At 45.6% G+C, this 19,645-nt stretch overlaps 1 protein-coding gene across 1 annotated transcript in view; it reads left to right on the top strand.

The window, feature by feature from the left end:
• Positions 1 to 521: 521 nt before the first annotated feature.
• VAT1L (vesicle amine transport 1 like) overlaps positions 522 to 19,645 on the top strand; it is a 195,023-nt gene continuing 175,899 nt past the window's right edge. Inside the window, exon 1 of the mRNA XM_049863957.1 lies at positions 522 to 858. Within this exon, the coding sequence (XP_049719914.1) occupies positions 632 to 858 (227 nt within the window). The 5' untranslated portion in view covers positions 522 to 631. The remainder of the gene's footprint in view (positions 859 to 19,645) is intronic.

Consider the following 19,645-nt stretch of genomic DNA (forward strand, 5'->3'; position numbering starts at 1 on the left):
CCCTGCAGGTCCAGAGTGAAAAGACCCTGGGATTGGACACTTCCTAGCCCTCTTCGGGCCCCTGAGTGGGGTTCTCTAGTTTCCCGCTTCCCTCTTCGCCCTTCCAGAAAGGAGCTGCGGTTTGGGAAACAGCCCAATTTCCCGGCTACCCCGGCCGCCCACGCACTTCGGTGGGTGAGAAGGGCAACCTTGTGCAGAGAAGGCATCCTCCCCGCCCAGACATTCATCTCTGGCCATTTCAAGGCGCCGGAACCTGCACCGTATATAACCAAGTATAGCGCCCACAGGGGGGGACGGCAGTGCAGCCTCCTTGCTTGTTTTATTTACGAGTCTTGGGCAAACCCAGGTCTAGGCCTGCTATCAAAAGCCTGATTTGAGACCTGTTGAGGAATGGAGTTGGGGCTTCGCTCCGTGAGGAAAGAGAAATGGGAAGCGGGGGCGCGGCGGGCGCGGGCGGAGGCGCTGCTCTTGCGAGGATTACGGCGGAGACTGTGGACTGCGGCGCCCTGGCTTAGGCTGCAGCCATTGCACAGCCGAGCATCCCACATTCAACAGGAGGAACCCAAGGGAGAGCATCCCCGAGCCCCCCGCGTCGCAGCCGCTGCAGCCCGTGCACCTCGCGACCGAGGCAATGGCCAAGGAAGGCGTGGAAAAGGCGGAGGAGACGGAGCAAATGATCGAGAAGGAGGCCGGCAAGGAGCCGGCGGAAGGCAGCGGAGGCTCGCACCGCCTCGGGGACGCCCAGGAGATGCGCGCAGTGGTGCTGGCCGGCTTCGGGGGGCTCAACAAGCTGCGGGTCACCAGGAAGGCCATGCCCGAGCCCCAGGACGGCGAGCTCAAGATCCGCGTCAAAGCCTGGTCCAGTATCCACGCCTTTCTCGCTTTCTCTCTCTTGGCGCGCTTGGTGCTCCGGGGCGGGGGAGGGGTGGGAGAGCCAAGGAGAGGAGGTTGCCTGGAGTGGAGCCCCTTCGGACGCCCGCGCCCCAGAGCCCGAGTCCGCGGGGCTGCCTCCGGCCACTCTCCGCACCCTCCTCAAGGTCTCCGAGCCTCCCTTTACAGCGCGTCGGGCAGAGGAGGATGCTGAGAGGTGGCCCTCTGTCTCCAAGCGGGACGTAGGGGTGACCGGAGGAGACCGTGAGCGCTTGGGGGTGGGGACTGGGGATGGCGATGGTGGCGCCAAGTCTCGGGATCTGGAAGGTTGAGCTGCGGGAGCCCTCCGCGGGGTGCGACAGCCCTCCGCGGGGTGCGACAGCTCAGCTGCCAGCACGGGGGTTTGATAAGATGGTTTAAAATAATAATAGCCGCCGACTTCCAGTGTGTTAGCCGCCTTTTTTAGAGTTTTACTGTGCGATCTTATTTAATACCTCCACTGAGGAAACCCTGCTGGCGTTATGAGTCGGAATCGACTCGAGGGCACTGGGTTCGTTCGTCTTTTTTCTTTTTTTTTAGAGCCCCACTGAAGTACCTGTGGTGGCGCAGTGGTTAAGCGTTTGGCTGCTAACCGAAAGGTCGACGGTTTGAACCCACCAGCCGCTCCGCGGTAGAAAGATGAGAAAGCTGTGGCAGTCGGCTTTCGTCAGCCTTGGAAACCCTATGGGGCAGTTCTGCTCTGTCCTGTAGGGTGGCTATGAGTTGGAATCCACTGGAAGGCAATGGGGGAAAAACCCCATGAGTTAGGTACCGTCGTTATCTCCTGTTACAAGTTAGGAAACCCAAGATCAAAGAAAGGGGCTTATTTGGCCAAGATTACCTAGCCTCTGCTCAGTGGCCTGGCTGGAATTTGATAATTGGATCCTTTTAACCTGTGTGCTGGGGCTGGGAATGTGCATGCCCCTGCACCCCCCCACCCCCATGTCTCTTCTTGTGACCCAATAGATAAGGGAACAGAGAAGCAGGGGATGGGTACGGAGCATCAAAGCTTGTTGAGGGGCAGGAAGCCAAGGCTGCAGCTCAACCCTCCCCGCTGCCCCCACTAGCATCTTCAGTGTTTTTTCAAAGGGGGGAGGTGATCAATGCCCTTAGAACTCCTGCTGTCATCCCTGGACCTTGGCTCTCGGGAAGGGCTCTTCTATTCCCATTCTCTCTGGGAGACCGTCCCCAGACCTGGCAGCTGGGATTCTCCAAGTGTTTAAGCCTCTCTGGGTGCTGGCCCTATATGACCATTTTCCTGAAGTTCTGGGGAGGGTTCACCCCATGAGTCCGTGGCTGGACCGAACACTGACTTCTCTATTCAAGCAGCAATGTCAAACTCTTAATACCAGAACAACCCATTGCGGTCCAGTCGATTGCGACTCATAACGACCTATAGGACAGAGTAGAACTGCCCCATGGAGTTTCCAAGGAGTGCCTGGCAGATTCAAACTGCTGACCCTTTGGTTATCAGAGTGGGATGGGCCTATCCCTTCTCCCATCCCATCTCCCTTCATTAGAGCCCCCAACTGACACTGCTTCCCAAAGCAGCAGCTAGCTGACCAGCTTTCAGAATTTGAGATTTCAAAACTCAGAATTAGAGACCTATCTAGAGGCAGGAAAAATGCACAGGCATTTTTCTCCCCTTTGCTACCTTGAGAGCAGACGGAGGTTCATTTGGCAGACTGGAAGGGGGCTGGTGAAGAGTGGGCACCAGTCTCTGGCTAGTGTCTCATATGTGCAGGCAGGTGTGCTGGGCTCTAACCTGACTCTGGGGCCTCTCTCTGGGAACTCAGGACAAAGGAAGAAGCATTTGCAAACTAGGGAATCCTAAACAAGTTCTATTTTGTTAACTCTTGCTGAACTGAGCTGGGCATCCCAGAAGACATACCTTTCTCTGATAAATTCCCAGTGCCCAGCACAGTGCTTGGCACACAGTGTGCCCCTGATAAGAAATTTTTGAAGGATTAGATTGAGGAAAGATGCCTAGTGGGGAGAATATGGAGTTATTATTTTCTTTTACTTGCTGGTGGAAGAGTTTCTGCCTTGTAAAATTAAAACCATGTACTGATAACTACTTCATTACACACTATTCTAATATGTATGGCTCCTTCCTTCCAAGTTGAGGACTGGGTACTAGGACTCGTGTGTCAAAGTATATATTCACAGAGTGAAAATGTTGAAGCCACTTTTAAAAGAAAAAAAAAATCTGCATTGTAAATTGATCTGTGTTCTCTAGCTTTATGCTAACTGTATAAATGCTGATAGTAACTAAAGCATTTTGAAATAAAAAAAGTCAGGATGAAGGCCAGGAGATTGATTTTTCAAAGCCAGACACACAAGCCTGTTCTTCAGTGAAGCGGTACATACACACACGTACACACGCACATGCACACACACATATACTCTCACTCTGCAGACTCCCCACCCTCATTGCTCAGAAAGCCAACTAGGAATGGGGTGGTGGGCTGGCATTTGGAATACAGTATTACAAAGAGTCTGAATTGATTTTCATGTTGCCAAGCTGGAAGCAGAGTTAATTGGTTTTGCAAGGGGGGATGGGAAGAGGCTTGCGTTGATTGCCCGCTGGGCCCTTCCTTATCCACAGGGCTGGGATTGGTTAGCCAAAGATGCCCATTGATTGTAAGTTTTAGTCTTTGGGACCAGGATGACTCATTCTGTATTTTTATCAATCAGTTGATGGTCTCCTGCCTGAAGGTCCCCATTTTACCAGCTCTCTCTTTCTAATGGAAACCTTTTATCATCAAATAGGATATGCTTTTTGCTTGGGAGGAAGGCATTAGCACTAGCGTTATTCAGACCTGGAACAGAGGTTCCAAGTTGGTTACTCTATGAATTTTATGGAAATGGAGAGAATAGGCAGGGAGAAAGACATATTTTACCTCATCTATCTCCTCTCATTTATGATGCAATGAGGATTGCTCTTACAGAAAAGCAAACTGAGGCTTGGGGAGGTTGAGTAATTTGCCTAAATATTATATGAAGAGTCAAGTTAGGATTTGATTCTCTCTCCTTAAAACTCTGCTGTTTTCCTTTTATTCTATTTTGTCCCCTCAGTGGAAAAGCCACAAGAAATATGATTCACATCTCTGAACCTTCGACATCTAAGCTTGCTTCCCTCCCTCTCTTCAACAAATGTGGTTCTTTGCTCTTTTTATGTCTGGCTAAAGGGAACATTCTCTAGTTCTTCCCAGAGTAGCGTGGCTTTCCACTGAAATCAAAGAGTGTTGATCAAATGCAGCTCAAAAAGAGCCACTGCGGGGTGGGGAGAGCATCAGAGCCTTTGCCTAAATTGTTATAAGAACATCGTTAATGGGGGACTCATTTCACCAACTAGTCATTAAACAATTTACTCCACAAGTGGCTTAAATAGCCAAGTGGAAAAAGAGCATGGCCTTTGGAGAAAGGCAGACCCGGATATAAGTCTAAGCTCTACTATTTCCTATCTGTGTGACCTTGGTGGACAGGTCTTCTAACTTCTCTAAACTTCCCATGCCTCATCAGCAAAATGAGAATAAGAAGTTGAACTTCACAATGTTGTTGAAAGGATTAGATGCAATGAGTAGAGTCGCCCATTGTTGGCACTCAGTACGTAGTGGTTATTGTTGTTGTCATCTCCAGTTCCCGTCAACTTGATTCCAACTCATGGCAACCCCATGTGTGTCAGAGTAGAACTGTGCTACATAAGGTTGTCAATGGCTGATTTTTTGGAAGTAGCTTGCCAGGCCTTTTTTCTGAGGTACCTGGGTAAACTTGAACCTCTAAGCTTTTGGTTAGCAGCCAAGCAGGTTAACTGTTTGCACCACCCAGGAACTCTGTTGCTGTCATATCTATACCTATATGACATTTATTTCTTGGTGATTCGACAACATAGAGGCTACCATTTTAATCATGTAGTATACAATATAGGCAATATCATGTCACATCTGCTTAGTGATTAAGAGTCAGCCTCCCAGACATGAGGCCCAGCTCTGCCACTTGCTTCCTGGGAGTCTTAGGGCCAGTTCCCTAGAAGCAGAGCCTGAGACAGGGATTCTTTTTCAGCTGGTTTATTGAAGAGGTGCTTTCAGGGGAATGGAGTGAGGGAAGTAGGATGAGGCAAAGGAAGGAGCTAAACAAGGTTGTGGTCTCAGCTGTATCCCACCAGCAGCTCTGCAGCATGAATTGAACCACAGAGCCAGTCCCACCTTGAAGCAGAGGAGGTGATATTTTGTGTCCCCCTGACAGTCAGTCATTGGCTGTGGGCTCTCCCCTGAGTGGGGGCCTGGAACCTCTCAAGCAGAGATGACTTCTGTTTGACTGAGGGCAATTCTCCAACAGAAAAGGACAGGTCTGAGCCATAAGCAGCCAACACTTTCAGCAGTTGGGGGCTGGGTGCACCAGCCAGAAAGGGATCTGAGCAGGGCACAGTGTCCTCAACTTTGCTTGGCCTTGAACATTTACTTAACTTCTCTAAGCTTTATATTCCTGATCTAGAAAATGGAAGTGATAATAGTATTTCCCTTCATAGTGTTTGTAATGAAGTTTAAATGAAATACAGTATATAAAGACTTATGAAGATGCTTGGCACATAGCAAGTGGTCAGTAAATGCTAAAAAAAATTATTATCTTGGAAACCCTGGTGGTGTGGTGGTTAAGAGCTACAGCTGTTAACCAAAAGGTCGGTAGTTCAAATCCACCAGGTGTTCCTTGGAAACCCTGTGGGGCTGTTCTATTCTGTAGTGTCACTATGAGTCAGAAATGACTCAACAGCAATTTTTTTTTTTTTTTTTTTATCCCTGAGTGGTGCAAATGGTTAACGCACCAGGCTACCAACCACACGATTGGGGGTTTGAGTTTAGTCAGATGTGCTTAAGGCCTAATGATCTACTTTCGAAAACCCTATGGAGCGCAGTTTTACTCTGACACACATGGAGCCACTATGTGTAAGAATCTGGTTTATTATTATCTAAACTGTTACTCTTGATTTCTGTAGACAGCCTCTATAATATATTATTCAAACTTGAACTCTTTTGAGAATGAAAAGAGCACTCAGTAATTATTCCAGGACAGCGGGAGAAAACTGAGACTGCCCTAGGCAAACCCGGTTGCATGGTCCACCTAACTATGAGTCAGATTTGTGCCCACGCTTCCATCAGCCTTGTCATAGTTTAACTTCTTCTGGACAGGAGCTGGTAGATATGAGGCAAAGGGTCTCCAGGTTGGGCTGCAGGAATGTATTTAAGTGGCCATTAACAAGCTTGTCTGGTTTATGGTTCACATTGGCTTGTGGTGGAAAGGCACTGATGGATCGGGACATTTATTTTCCAGGCTGATTTACAGCAAGAGGCCACATGAAATGACTGGAAGGAGACCAATTGGATGAAAAATGGTTTCAGCCTGTCACAGCTCCATTGGCTGATCTGAAAATGGGCTGAGGGCAGGCCATGCTAGAGGAAACCTACCAGATTGGTAGGATTCTATTTTGTCACAAAGGGATAAATTAGAGATAGGAGAGGGAATTAGCATTTACTGAGCATTTATCAGGAGCCAGAAACCCTGGTGGCATAGTGGTTGAGTGCTACAGCTGTTAACCAAAAGGCCAGCAGTTTGAATCCACCGGTGCTCCTTGTAAGCTCTATGGGGGCAGTTCTGCTGTGTCCTATATGGTCGCTATGAATTGGAATCGACTCGACAGCAATGGGTTTTTGATTTTGGTATTAGGAGCCAGGAACTGAGTTGCCCGCTGTATACTCTGTTTTATTTCATCTTAATAGCAACTCAAAAGATCAGTATTACTACCACATTTTAAAGATGGGGAAACTGATATTCAAGATCGCAAACTGCTAAGTGGAAGAGAAATGTCAAAGTCCAAGTCTGCCATATTATTGGACCCTTCACATTTGGGAGGCAGAGAAACAGATAAACACAGAGACTAATGTACAAAAGAAAAGAGACGATGAGAGACCAGAGACACAGAGAGGCAGACAGACACAGAGACAGTAATACAGAAAAAGAACCATTAATGCATTTGACTGATTTGAAATACAACTGGACAGACTCAAAATTGCATGTTGCCATAAAAAATTTTTTTTTTTTTTTTGCCATACTGCCCCCCAAATATAGCCATTGTGTTTCTGCACCATATCCACTCTCCTTCCATTTCTGATTTATAGGAAGCCACTTAAGATTGAATTACCATGAGTATTGATTCAGAATATCCATGCTGCTGAATCCACTGAAGACATTCCAGTTCCTTCCCTTGTCCCCTTTGGCCATTGTTGCGTTGGCAGCTTCAGTGCAAGATGTCCCAAAAGAGCACAGCATTAAACTGTCACTAATAAGGTTGATCCAATGAAATACGGCCAACATGATCTTCCTTGTGTTTATGAAAATAAACAAATGGAGTCGTGAGGTTAAGTGACACAGATGTTTGTAAAACTGAGCAATTGCTCTGAGAATCTCAATACCTCAGCCAGGAGCCAGTCTGGCACTGAGATGGGAACGAAGTGTTCTGCCTCACTCTGGGCTGAATGGAGGTGCCAGGGATTTGACGGGAAAGGATGACTCTGTGCTGAGTCACATTGGAGCCTCGTTGGTGATGAGAAGATGGAGGAGCTAGCTCAAGGGCCATTGGTATTCACAGAAGTTTATGGTTGCCCTTTAACTGTGTCCTGCCTGGTAAGGGCTGAGGATGGTGATAACTTTCTGCTTTTCATCCAATAATGAAATGAACTACTTCTTTCCCCTAGCAATTCGAGGAGGAAAGGAAGCCCCCAAATCAATGATTCTTCCCTCTCATAGGAACAAAGAAGTATGTTTTGACCCCATCATTTGAACCCACTGTTTAAACTTGGCCATCTTGGACCCTGAGAACATTTCGATCCTCCATTCTCTCTAGTGGCACAATGGTTAAGTGCTCAGCTGCTAATCAAAAGGTCTGTAGTTTGGACCTACCCAGCTGCTTCATGGGAGAAAGACCTGGCAATCTGCTCCCATAAAGATTATAGTCTAGAAAAACTCTTTGGGATGATTTTACTTTGTGCTAACCAAAAGGTTGGGAGTTCGAATCCACCAGCCACTCCTCGGAAACTCTGTGGGGGCAGTTCTACCCTGTCCTATAAGGTTGCTATAAGTCAGAATCCACTCGAGGGCAATGGGGTATAGAATCTGTATGAGTCAAAATCACTTGATGGCACCTAACACCAACAACATCAATAAAACATATTTGGTAAAGTAGATGGTCGGCAAAAATGAGGAAAACCCTCCATGAGGTGTGTTCCATGAGGTGTGTTGATGCAATAGCTGCAATGGTGGGCTCAAACATACCAACAATTGTGAGGATGGAGCAGGACCGGGTCACCGTGTGCTGGAGCCACTCGGTGACAACTAACAACAATAAAACAACCCTTCAATTTTTCTCTTTCCTTCCTGTGTCTATTCTGCTAATCTATATCTCTTTATATCTCTCTTGTCCTCACAATTTTTCCATTATGATGTTTAAAAAAAAAGCAGCAATGGCTTCCTAACATTAGCCCCAATGACAGAAGCAATAATTAGTAAAATTTACGGTGCAGGGAAAAAATACTGAGAAATCAAAATTGTTGAGATGTTTTACACAGAATAGGATTCACCTGAGTGAAAATAATTTCAGTAAAGTGAAATTGAAGTAAATTGAAAATAACTGAACAGTGCCATTTAGAAAATTTAAATTAGCTAAAAAAATCACCTATACTTTGGACTGCCAGAAGAACAAACAAATTTGTCTTGGAAGAAGTACAGCCAGAATACACCTTAGAAGCAAGGATGATGAGACTTTGTCTCACGTACTTTGGACATGTCATAAGGAGGGACCAGTCCCTGGAGAATGATGTCATGCTTGGTAAAGTGGAGGGTCTGTGAAAAAGAGGAAGACCCTCAACGAGATGGACTGACACAGTGGCTGCAACAATGGGCTCAAGCATAGCAATGATCGTGGGGATTGCGCAGGACTGGGCGGTGTTTCATTCTGTTGTACATATGGTTGCTATGAGTTGAAACCGGCTCAACGGCGCCTGACGACAACAACAACAAAAGTCACCAATGTTGTCATAATTCTGATCCTATTTTTATAATAGGTATATATAAGGCTTAAAACTTTTAGGAGAAGAAATTATGGAATTAAAAATAACCTGGGATCAAGAGGGAGTGCCTGGAGAAAGAACAGGAATGAAATGAGATGTGTTTATGTGCCTGAGCCTTTTTTCAGAAAGGCTCCCAGGAGATGGTTGGTCAGTAGCTTTGGTAGGGATTCAGGTAAAGGTGGGTAGGAGGTTGTCTGTCCTTTGGAAAGCACAGGGCCTTATTTTCAGGCAGATGTGGGTTACGTTTTTGCTTTGCCCCTTATTAATTTTGTGTATTTGGGGACGTTGCATAGCTCTCTAAGCCTAATTTGCTTTACTGTGAAACTGGGAGAAAACCTTGTAGAATATCTGTTACAGATTAGGCTCCCATAAACGGCAGCCAGATCTTAATTACACGGGAACTATAGGGTCGCTGTGAGTCGGAATCGACTCGACGGCACTGGGTTTTTGGGTTAGTCAGAAACTAGGAGAACCTGGGTGTTGCCAACAGTTAAGATGCTAAACTGCTAACTGTAAGGTTGGAGGTTTGCGCCCACCCAGAGGTGCCTTGGAAGAAAGGCATGGTGACCTACTTCTGAAAAATTAGCCATCAAAAGCCCTATGGAGCACAGTTCTACTCTGACACACATGGGGTCACCATTAGTTGGTGTTAACTTGGTGACAACTGGCTTAGTCAGAAATCAATGGCGGGGGCTTGTAATGGGCAAAGGGAACTATAACTGATGATCATACCCATTCTACCCTTCACTTGCAGCAGCTTTGCAGTTAAAAGCCCATTATCCACATCAGCATTTCCTCTGATCCTTACCAGCCCATGAGGTAGGTAGGGCAGGAACTAGCATCCTTATTTTCTAGGAGAGGAAACTGGGACTAGGAGGTTAAGTGAAAATAATGGGAAGCTACAACAAATCTGAGTTGAAACTCTAACTTGAGCTTGTTGTGGCTGTGTGATATTAAGCAAATAATACTTTTAACTTCTCCATATTCTCACCTGGAAAATAATTCCCACTATTAAGTATTGCCTTGAAGACTAACTGAGAGCCTGTGAACGTCTTTACTGTGCCTCACATGTAGTGGGCTCTCAGTAAAGATTATTTTCCTTCCTAAGTCATCTGGGGTGTAGACGACAGAAACTGGACCTGAATGGCCATCTCCTGGTTCTCCCACCAAACTATATTGGCAGTGCAAAGTATGATGCTGGCTTTCGAATCTTATTGCCAGGTCGAAAATAGACTTGGGGTCCCTGGGTGGTGCTAATGGTTTAGTGCTTGACTACTAACCTAAAGGTTGGGGGTTCGAACTCACTGAGCAGCACCCCAGAAGAAAGGCTTGGCAATCTGCTTCCGTAAAGGTGACAGCCAAGAAAATCCTATGAATCAGCTCAACTGTAACACATGGGGTCACCATGAGTTTGAATTGGCTTGACAGCAATGAGTTTGGTTTCGACGAACCCTGGTGGCATAGTAGTTAAGCTCTCAGCTGCTAACAGAAAGGTTGGGGTTCGAATCCATCAGCTGCTCTGCAGGAGAAAGATGCGGCAGTCTGCTTCTGTAAAGATTACGGTCTTGGAAACCCGTGGGGGCGGTTTTACTCTGTCCTACAGGGGCGCTAGGAGTTGAAATTGACTCGACGGCAATGGGTCTGGATAGCTAGCCTCTCACCAGTCTCTGGAAACTCATTCATATCTGGCAGCAGGTTTTGGTTCACTCTTATCCCACGACCTTTGGGCACATCACAGACATGGCATAAGGGCTGACGACAGACTTCACTCAGACATGGAGAAATAGCACCCTGTGGCTCCAAGTTCCTGGCACTTCCCTTTCTGAAGAGGATATCCTTTGTGGCATCTTGATATATGTCACAGAAGAAAAAGCTTAATTAGGAGCAAGAAGAGACTCTTGATAGGAAAGGGCAGCAGGTGGTAATCTCCAATGAGTTCGAGTCCCCTGTGTGTGATCTCATACAGAAATCGGCTGGAGCCATGATATTAAAATGAGTGAACTTTGTGCTTTAAGGCCCAGGAGACAAAATAGATGCTTCACTGAAAGGGGTTGTTTCATCTCTGAATGTGGTATTTCTTTTTTGTGTGTGTACTTTTTTTTTTTTTATTGTGCTTTAAGTTTACAATTCAAGTCAGTTTCTCATACAGAAACTTATACACACATTGTTATATGACACTAGTTGCTCTCCCTACAATGTGACAACACACTCCCTCTCTCCACCCTATGTTTCCCGTGTCCATTCAACCAGCTCCTGTCGCCCTCTGCCTTCTCATCTTATCTCTGGACAGGACCCGTCCACTTGGTCTCATGTGTCCACTTGAGCTTAAGAAGCACACTCCTTACCAGTATCTCTTTATGTCTTATAGTTCAGTCTAATCTTTGTCTGAAGAGTTGGCTTTGGGAATGGTTTTAGTTTTGGGCTAACGGAGAGTCCGGGGACCGTGACCTCTGTGGTCCCTTCACTCTCAGTCAGACCATTAAGTGTGGTCTTTTTACTAGAATTTGAGGGCTGCATCCCACTTTTCTCCTGCTCCTTCAGGGACTGTCTGTTGTGTTACCTGTCAGAGTAGTCATTGGTGGCAGCTGGACACCGTCTAGTTCTTCCAGTCTCAGACTGATGGAATCTCTGGCTTATGCGGCCCTTTCTGTCTCTTGGGCTTATATTTTCCTTGCATTTTTGGTGTTCTTCATTCTGAATGTGATATTTCTTAATGAGAGCATGTGGTGAGATTCTATCTTCAATCTCCTTCTGTCAGTGACCCCTGGCCATGCCTCAGCTCCAGTGTTGTCCTGGAGCTGGGGGCACTGCTGTCTTAGCTACCTAGTGTGCTGTAACAGAAACTACAAGTGGGTGGCTTTAACAAACAAAAATTAATTGTCTCGCAGTTTAGGAGGCTAGAAGTCTGAATTCAGGGCGCTAGCTCTAGGTTGAAGGCTTTTTCTCTGATGGCTCTGGGGGAAGGTCCTGGCTTCTTGGTTCCTTGCTGATCATGTGGTGTGCCATCTATCTTCCCCCATCTCTGCTTGCTTTCTTGTCTGAATCTGCTCTTTTTATGTCTCAAAAGTGCTTGGCCTAAAACACACCCTACATTGACACGGCCTCTGTGAAAATGGTTTGGGGGCCGTGTCTGGCCTCCTCTGACCCCGCAAGAGGAAAGGAAAACCAAGGTGAACAGCACAAGGCTGACTCCCAGGAGGTGGAGGCCAGACAAGCCTCCTCTCTCTGCCATCTTCACTAATTCTGACACCAACTGTCCCTCCCACAGCTCTCTCTCCTGGGTTCAGTAAATCATTGCAGTGGTCACCCAGAACTCATAGACCATACTCACAATGATGGGGTTTATTAGGGAAGTAACAGCTATAATTCAGGCTGAAGAACACTCAAGATACAGTTCATCAGGATAGCCTCTCTCCAGCTGTGCTTGCAGGCATGCCTCTCCCTGGCCCTCAGTCTCTGCCCAAAGGCTCTCAGCTTTCTCCCTGTGTGGACTGGGAAACCCACAGCACTGTCTCCTGCTGCTGGGTATCTCCTGCTGGTCTCTCCTTCGTTGGTGGTGGTGGGCTCCTCCTCTATGCTCTGAAATGGCTCTGTTTTAAGGCAAAACTGACTAATCCCCTTGGATTACCCTGTCACACAGTCCTGCCCAAGCACCTGGGTTGGCATTAAAAGACCATGGCTAAAAAGGCCACACAAAAGTAATCAATCAGTAATCAATTTTACCTAAGCCTTTTAACAAAGAAAAGCCATTCATGAATGGGATTATAACCACAGGTATAGGGGTTAGGATTTATAACATATTTCTGGGGGACATAATTCCATCCATAACACATGCTAAACAGCACTTCCCCAAACTGAACTTCCTTGGCAAGGTGAGGTACTGGGTCCTCTTATTCTCGACTTCTCTAAATGGCTGTGGCCCCCAGAGTCCAACGTGGAATCATTCTCTTCTGTATGAGGAATGGTAATGATTCATTTCTTGAGCTGGCACTGACTGTACACCCAAACTAGATGGGAGGCAATATACTTTTTTGGTTATAAAAACATATCATATTTGAAACGAAACAGGCCTAGATTCAAATCTTGTCTTATACTTTTACCAACCTGTGCTACCTTAGGCAAATTATGTAACATTTTGAGACCTCTGCTTGCTCGTGTATAATATGAGTATAATAATATTGCCTATGGGGTAAGATTGTTGTGAAGATGATGTATCTAAAATGCCTAGTAATGATGTTGGTACATTTAATATTTGCTGAGTGAATGAATGAATGACATCATTGTGATATATGCTCAATAAATAGTAAGGGCGGGATGTAAACAAATAGGACATTAGGAAGTCCCTTTATCCTTAATGAAGTTTTCTGGCTGGAGTCCTGATCCCGTGTGACCCTATCAGAGGGCAAAATACCCTAACACGGTGCCAGGTAGGATGTGCCACCATGCCATGACATACACAAGAAGATCAAGCTTCGTTCCTGAAGGAAGAAGAGAGGAAAGGGAACCAAAATGTATTGTGTTCCTACTGTGTGCAAAAAACTGGACCAAACTTGGGAAGACCAGACTCTTCTTCCCGACTTCTCTTTTCTTTATTTCAGCTATGCTGGCCATATCAATGACTTTGACTCCAGGCTTTTCCCTTTCACTCCCCTTCCATCTTCTACCCCTACTCTCCCCGTGAGTTAGTGTTATGTGCTGCTGCCACAGTGAGCTTCCTTCATGAAGCCAGGCAAATGATGGTTTTCATCTCCAGGCTACCTTGTCCACGTTTAGGAAGCACAGTAGAAAAGGAACATTTTTCCTCCCAGTTTTCATATATCAAGGAAGGAATCTGATTGGCCCTTCATGAATTACATACCAACCCCTAGGTCTTCTTCTCTATGGGCCAAGGAAATGAAGTACTATGATGGGCCACATTTATGTCTCATGCCATCTTTCCCTGACCTAGAGGAATGGGGCATTGTGATTGACTCCCTACCAGGAACATGTGGTGTGTGTACCTGTGTGTGTGTAAAAACTCCAAAAGTAATGGAGGGCAATTACCAGAAGATGGGGGTAAGAAACACACTGGAGAGCCGGGGTCAAGGTGGTGGAGTAGTCAGGCGCTTCCTCTGGTCCCTTTTACAACAAAGACTCGAAAAATCAAGTAAATCGATTATCTATGACAATATAGGAGCCCTGAACATCAAAGTCAAAGTGGAGGAGCTGGACTGAGCCACAGGGGGAGGGAGAGACAGTTCAGATGCAGTGAGGATTTGCCAAACCTGACCTGGCCAGCACCCTGCAGGCTGGATCTGCCAATGCACACGGGCTGAGGCAAGTAGTAGCACTCGGGATGTGTTTTCCACACTGGGAGAAGCCTAGTGGCGGAGAGTCTGCTCAAGCCTCTGGAACCAGGGACAAGTGATGCTCAGTCTGAGAAAGAAGTACAAGCATCTAACCTACTGCATGGGATCAAAAAAAACCTTCCCCCCTCTGGGAAGTACCTCTCTCCCATTTACCTGCTCCCTCCCCACTCTGCTCTGATCCAAGTCTGGCTTCAGTGAATGCCGTGGCCCCTGGGCTGGAAGTGGGATCCCTGCACCCCCCGAGCCATTCTCCCAGCTTTGGAGAGGGAACAAATTAACAAACAGGAAAAAATAATCTGCCAGCTCCCCTAAGCCAGGAACTCAGGGCAGGCACAGCTGCTTTGCCTAGGCACAGACATAAGGGGTCCATGGACTTTGAATACCTTCCACCCCTGTCTAGACTTGTGTGGGCCCATTTCAACAGCGTAGGGCCTCATTAGCACAATACAATAGGGTATATACCTGCAGCCTATTTTCAACTGCAGCAGCTAAGGAGGAGTGGCAGATTTGTGACATTTGATGCTGCCCTGCCCATTAAACAGGGTCCTTACCTACCCACATCAGGGGCCTGAGGCCTGGTGGCTCCACCCACTCCATCTAGCCACCCGTGACAGGGGTCTGAGAATAAGTGGTGCCTCCCAGTCCTTATAGCAAACAGCATTGGGTGCCCAAAGTCTGGCTGCAAAACCCACCAACCTGTACACTGTAGGGAAGAGGGACACACCTTCCACCCAGGAACTTAGGGGCAGCTGTCAGCCCCATACCTTGCTCAGCACATAACCCTCTACTGCAGCCAGATACCTCTGTCTACTCCAGTCACCCCTGTGTAGCCCTGCCTGTCTAGGACTCCAGGTGAGAGCCTACCACACACTTGGTGAACAACTACCTGGACACCTGAGCTGAATCCACAAAGAAAAGTAAACGGACTCCTGGGCTCACATACCTAGTAACAGGACATGACAGGACATGAAAGCCTCAAAGGTGCCAATAATCAAGGTAGCTCACGTGACCAGCCTATTTGGGCATATCAAAACAAAACCAGAAGCTAGGATACAATAAGCACACATAAAATAAATGTAATAACGTATTGATGGTTTGGAGAAAACAGTCAATATCAAATCACATAAAGAGGCAGACCATGATGGCTTCAGCAACTGACCAAAACAAAGAATCAAGAAACCTCCTGAAGGAAGAGAAACTCTTGGAGTTACCAGAGGTAGAATTCAAAAGATTAATATACAGAGCTCTTCAAGAGATCAGGAAGGAGACCAGGCAAAGAATATACAGACAAAGCAACAGAGGAACTTAAGAAGGTTATACGAGAACATAATGACAAATTTAACAGGCTGCAAGAATCCATAGAGAGACAACAAACAGAAATCCAAAAGATTAACAATAAAATTTCAAAATTAGACAACTCAATAGAAGGTCATAGGAGCAGCAATGAGGCAATGGAAGTCAGAATTAGTGAGATTGAAGATAAAGTACTTGACACCGATTTATTTGAGGAAAAATCAGATAAAGGAATTTTAAAAAATGAAGAAACCCTAAGAATTATGTGGGACTCTATGAAGAGGAATAACCTATGATTGATTGGAGTACCAGAACGGGGGGATAATAGAAAATACAGAGAGAATTGTTGAAGATTTGTTGACAGAAAACTTCCCTGATATTATGAAAGATGAGAAGATATGTATCCAAGAATCTCATCAAACTCCACACAGGGTAGATTCCAAAAGAAACTCACCGAGACATATTATAATCAAACTTGCCAAAACCAAAGATAAAGAGAGAAGTTTAAGAGTGGCTAGGGATAAATGAAAGGTCATCTACAAAGGAGGGTCAATAAGACTAAGCTCTGATTACTCAGCAGAAATCATGCAGGCAAGAAGGCAATGGGATGAAATATATAAAGCCTTGAAGGACAGACACTGCCAGCCAAGAATTATATATCTAGCAAAACTGTCCCTCAAATACGATGGCAAAATTAGGGCATTTCCAGATAAAGAGAAGTTAAGAGCATTTGTAAAAACTGAAGCAAAAGTACAAGAAATACTAAAGAGAGTCCTCCGGTTAGAAACTCAATAACATCAGATAATAACTTAAGACTAGAACACAGGATAACCAGATATCAACCCAGATAGGGAAGTCACAAAAATAAATCAAAGCAAAAACACTGAAAGTAGAGTAAAAGATGATAACATTAAAACAAAAAAGAGGGACTAAATAGTATAGTCATAGAACTTTCATATAGAGAGGAAGTCAAGGTGATACCAAGAAATAAAAGATTGGTTTAAACTTAGAAGAACAGAGGCAAATGTTAAGGTAACCATAAAGGAGACTAGCAAACCTACACATCAAAATAAAAAAGAATAAAAACTAAAGACTCACCAAATACAGAAACACGCTGGACTGACCAAAATGGCAGCCATTATGAGCAGAGAGGAGCCTCTCCTCTTTACCAGAAAACATGAAGAATCAGAGTGGGGACTGGAGAAGGCTGCTCCGTTTCCTATCCAGGAGGCTTACATTTCTCAGCACAAAGTTCCTGAATCATATTAAATAATATAATATTTTCAACTTAAAGCCCCCTTGTCTTTTAATCTCTTTGGTAATGTTGGAAATGCTAGAGAGTTTCTCTCATTATCAATGAACTGCTGAATGCCCAGGGTGGTACTTGGTTAATAGTAGGTTCTCAATAATTGTTAGGGAGATGAGGAAATACATTACCAACTTTCTCCAAAATGTTACGTGCACATTTCTCCAGAAGTTGCCATGTAACTAGTAAATATGACTTTCCTAATACCAACAGTGGCCATTCAGGCTCGCCTGCCAGATCTCTGAATCTCTCCATCATGCAGGTCTTGTAGTGAGAACTTGAGAGAATACCAATGAAGCTTATGTTTTCAGAGGGTTTTACCACTCATTAAAACAGTCTGTTACCGTGAAGGCAGAAATTCACTTCTTGAATTCTCTAATGACTACTTTCCCCAGTCTGGGAAATGTGGGTCTCCGGCTTCTCCCAGATGCTCTGTCATTTGCTCCTTATTGACATCCAGCTCTGCTGAGTGCTGGAGGCCAGGGCTCTTAGAGCAGCCCCTGTGCTGCTTCTGATGACCGTTATTCCAGAGCACTCATGCACCATTCCTGTGACCCTTGCCTACCTGGGCCCATCAGCCTGGATGCTAAGACGATATTTTCAGACAAACACTATTTCTATGACTCTGTCTCTACCTCCCTATGTAGATCTTGGGATTCTCCCAACCCCTACCCTTTAACCCTTCGCAGATAGTTACAGGGGTTCTCCAGAGGGGCTTGCGTGGCACTCAGAAACAACAATTCTCCTCATTCCCCCATGGAGTTGGTGACCCTTTCCTCCTGCCCTGCTCTGCTCCTGCTGCCAAAGTTGCCACCACTGAAGCTACCCAGTGTATTTTCCCCATTTCCTCTCCATTCCAGGCAGAGCCTGGCTCTCTGCTTGGGCTGTGCACCCTTCCCACTCAATACAGATTACAACGCAGCATAAGCTGCCTTGTGTAGTCAATATTTGTGTTGCTTGAAGTTAATAAGAATGATAATCTTGTCATTAACTATTTATCATTATTATCGTAATGGCATTTATTGCTTATTTTCTATGTGCCCCAGGCACTATGCTAAGTGTTTGATAGAGATTTCTACTATACCCAACATTTTACAGATGAAGAAATAGGATCAAAGAGATGAAGAAACTTGCTGAAGATCACACAACTTATAAGATAGGGAGCTGGGATTCGAGCCAGAGTTTGTCTCTCTGCAGGGTTCATATCTTCACTCTTTTGTATCTACCTTCTACTCTTCTGGAGTCTCTGGGTGGTGCAGACGGTTAATGCAAGTGACTGAAAGGTTGGAGGTTCAAGGCTACCCAGATGTGCCTTGGAAGAAAGGCCTGGCAATCTACTTCTGAAAAATCAGCCATTGAAAACCCAGCGGGGCACAGTTCTACTCTGACATATACAGGGTCCATCATAAGTCAGAACGGACTCAACAGCAACTGGTTTTTTGCTCTTCTGACCTAGGCACAAGCCCCTGGAGCTGAAGGGTGATGCGAGTGGTGGCAAACGCTACATTCAGAATGAGCTCTTCCTTGAAGTCAGCGGCTTCTTTATCCAAGCTTGTTTTCTCCAACTTTTTCTTCCCTTAGGATGAGGGTTTTTCCCCCTAGAAGGCATACCTGCTTTTCACCGAATATATACATAATAGGCAGACCTCTGGCCCAGACAAGGGTCAGGGTTCAATCCTACAGTGAATTCTGATTCGGCTTCCAAGCTGCACTCTACATAGTTCCCTCCCCCTCCTCCCAACATAGACAAGCTTGCATCTTTAAATAGACTATCCATCAAGTGACAGACTTTCTTAAAAAAAAAAAAAGAGCATCCGTTGTCTAGGGACAAAAAGAATTGCTTTTCATTTATCTGTGTTACACTTAGTTTAATCAACTAATGGGGAGCTATTAAACCCACTGTTCCTATGATTGGTCTGAGTGATTTTGTAATTGGATTCTCTTTATCCTCCTAGCTAAAAGCACTAAAATTGTTCCGATTGGGGACCTTGTGATAAACTCTGACTCAACATTCAGCAGCCGGAACTGGGGATGTGTACCACAGTCATCAATGTGCCCACCTTCCTGAAACAGTACTTTCAGTATTATCTGTCGTCAGATCCTCCAGGACTTCTCAGACTGATCACACGGTCAGTCCAGGCCTCTGGGACTGCTACTTCTTAGAAAACAAATAACAAAGGCAGTTTTCACCACCCCATTGTGAACCTCATCATCGGCCAGCAGCACTTGTCAGAGACTCCACTGCTTCCTTTTAACATTATCCTTTTCTTTATTCTTCTTTCCTTTTGTGTCCTTAATATAGGAGTCCTTGCATGGCACAAACAGTTAAGAGCTTGACTACTAGCCAAAAGGTTGGCAGCTGGAACCCACCCAGAGGCACCTTGGAAGACAGGCCTGGCGATCTACTTCTGAAAGGTCACAGCCTTGAAAACCCTATGGAGCAGTTCTAGTCTGCACACATGGGGTCGCCCGTGGCAAATAACAGCAAGTTCACTCTGAATAGAGGCCCAACTTCCAAAATAATTGAAAAACATTGTCAAACCCCATTAACCCATAAACCAAACTTATTGCTGTCGAGTTGATACTGACTGATAGTGACCCTATATGGCCAAGTAGAAGTACCCCACAGGGTTTCCAAGGCTGTAAATCTTTAAGGAAGTAGACTG

The sequence above is a fragment of the Elephas maximus genome, chromosome 21 (assembly GCF_024166365.1).
Source record: "Elephas maximus indicus isolate mEleMax1 chromosome 21, mEleMax1 primary haplotype, whole genome shotgun sequence".
NCBI lineage: Eukaryota > Metazoa > Chordata > Mammalia > Proboscidea > Elephantidae > Elephas > Elephas maximus.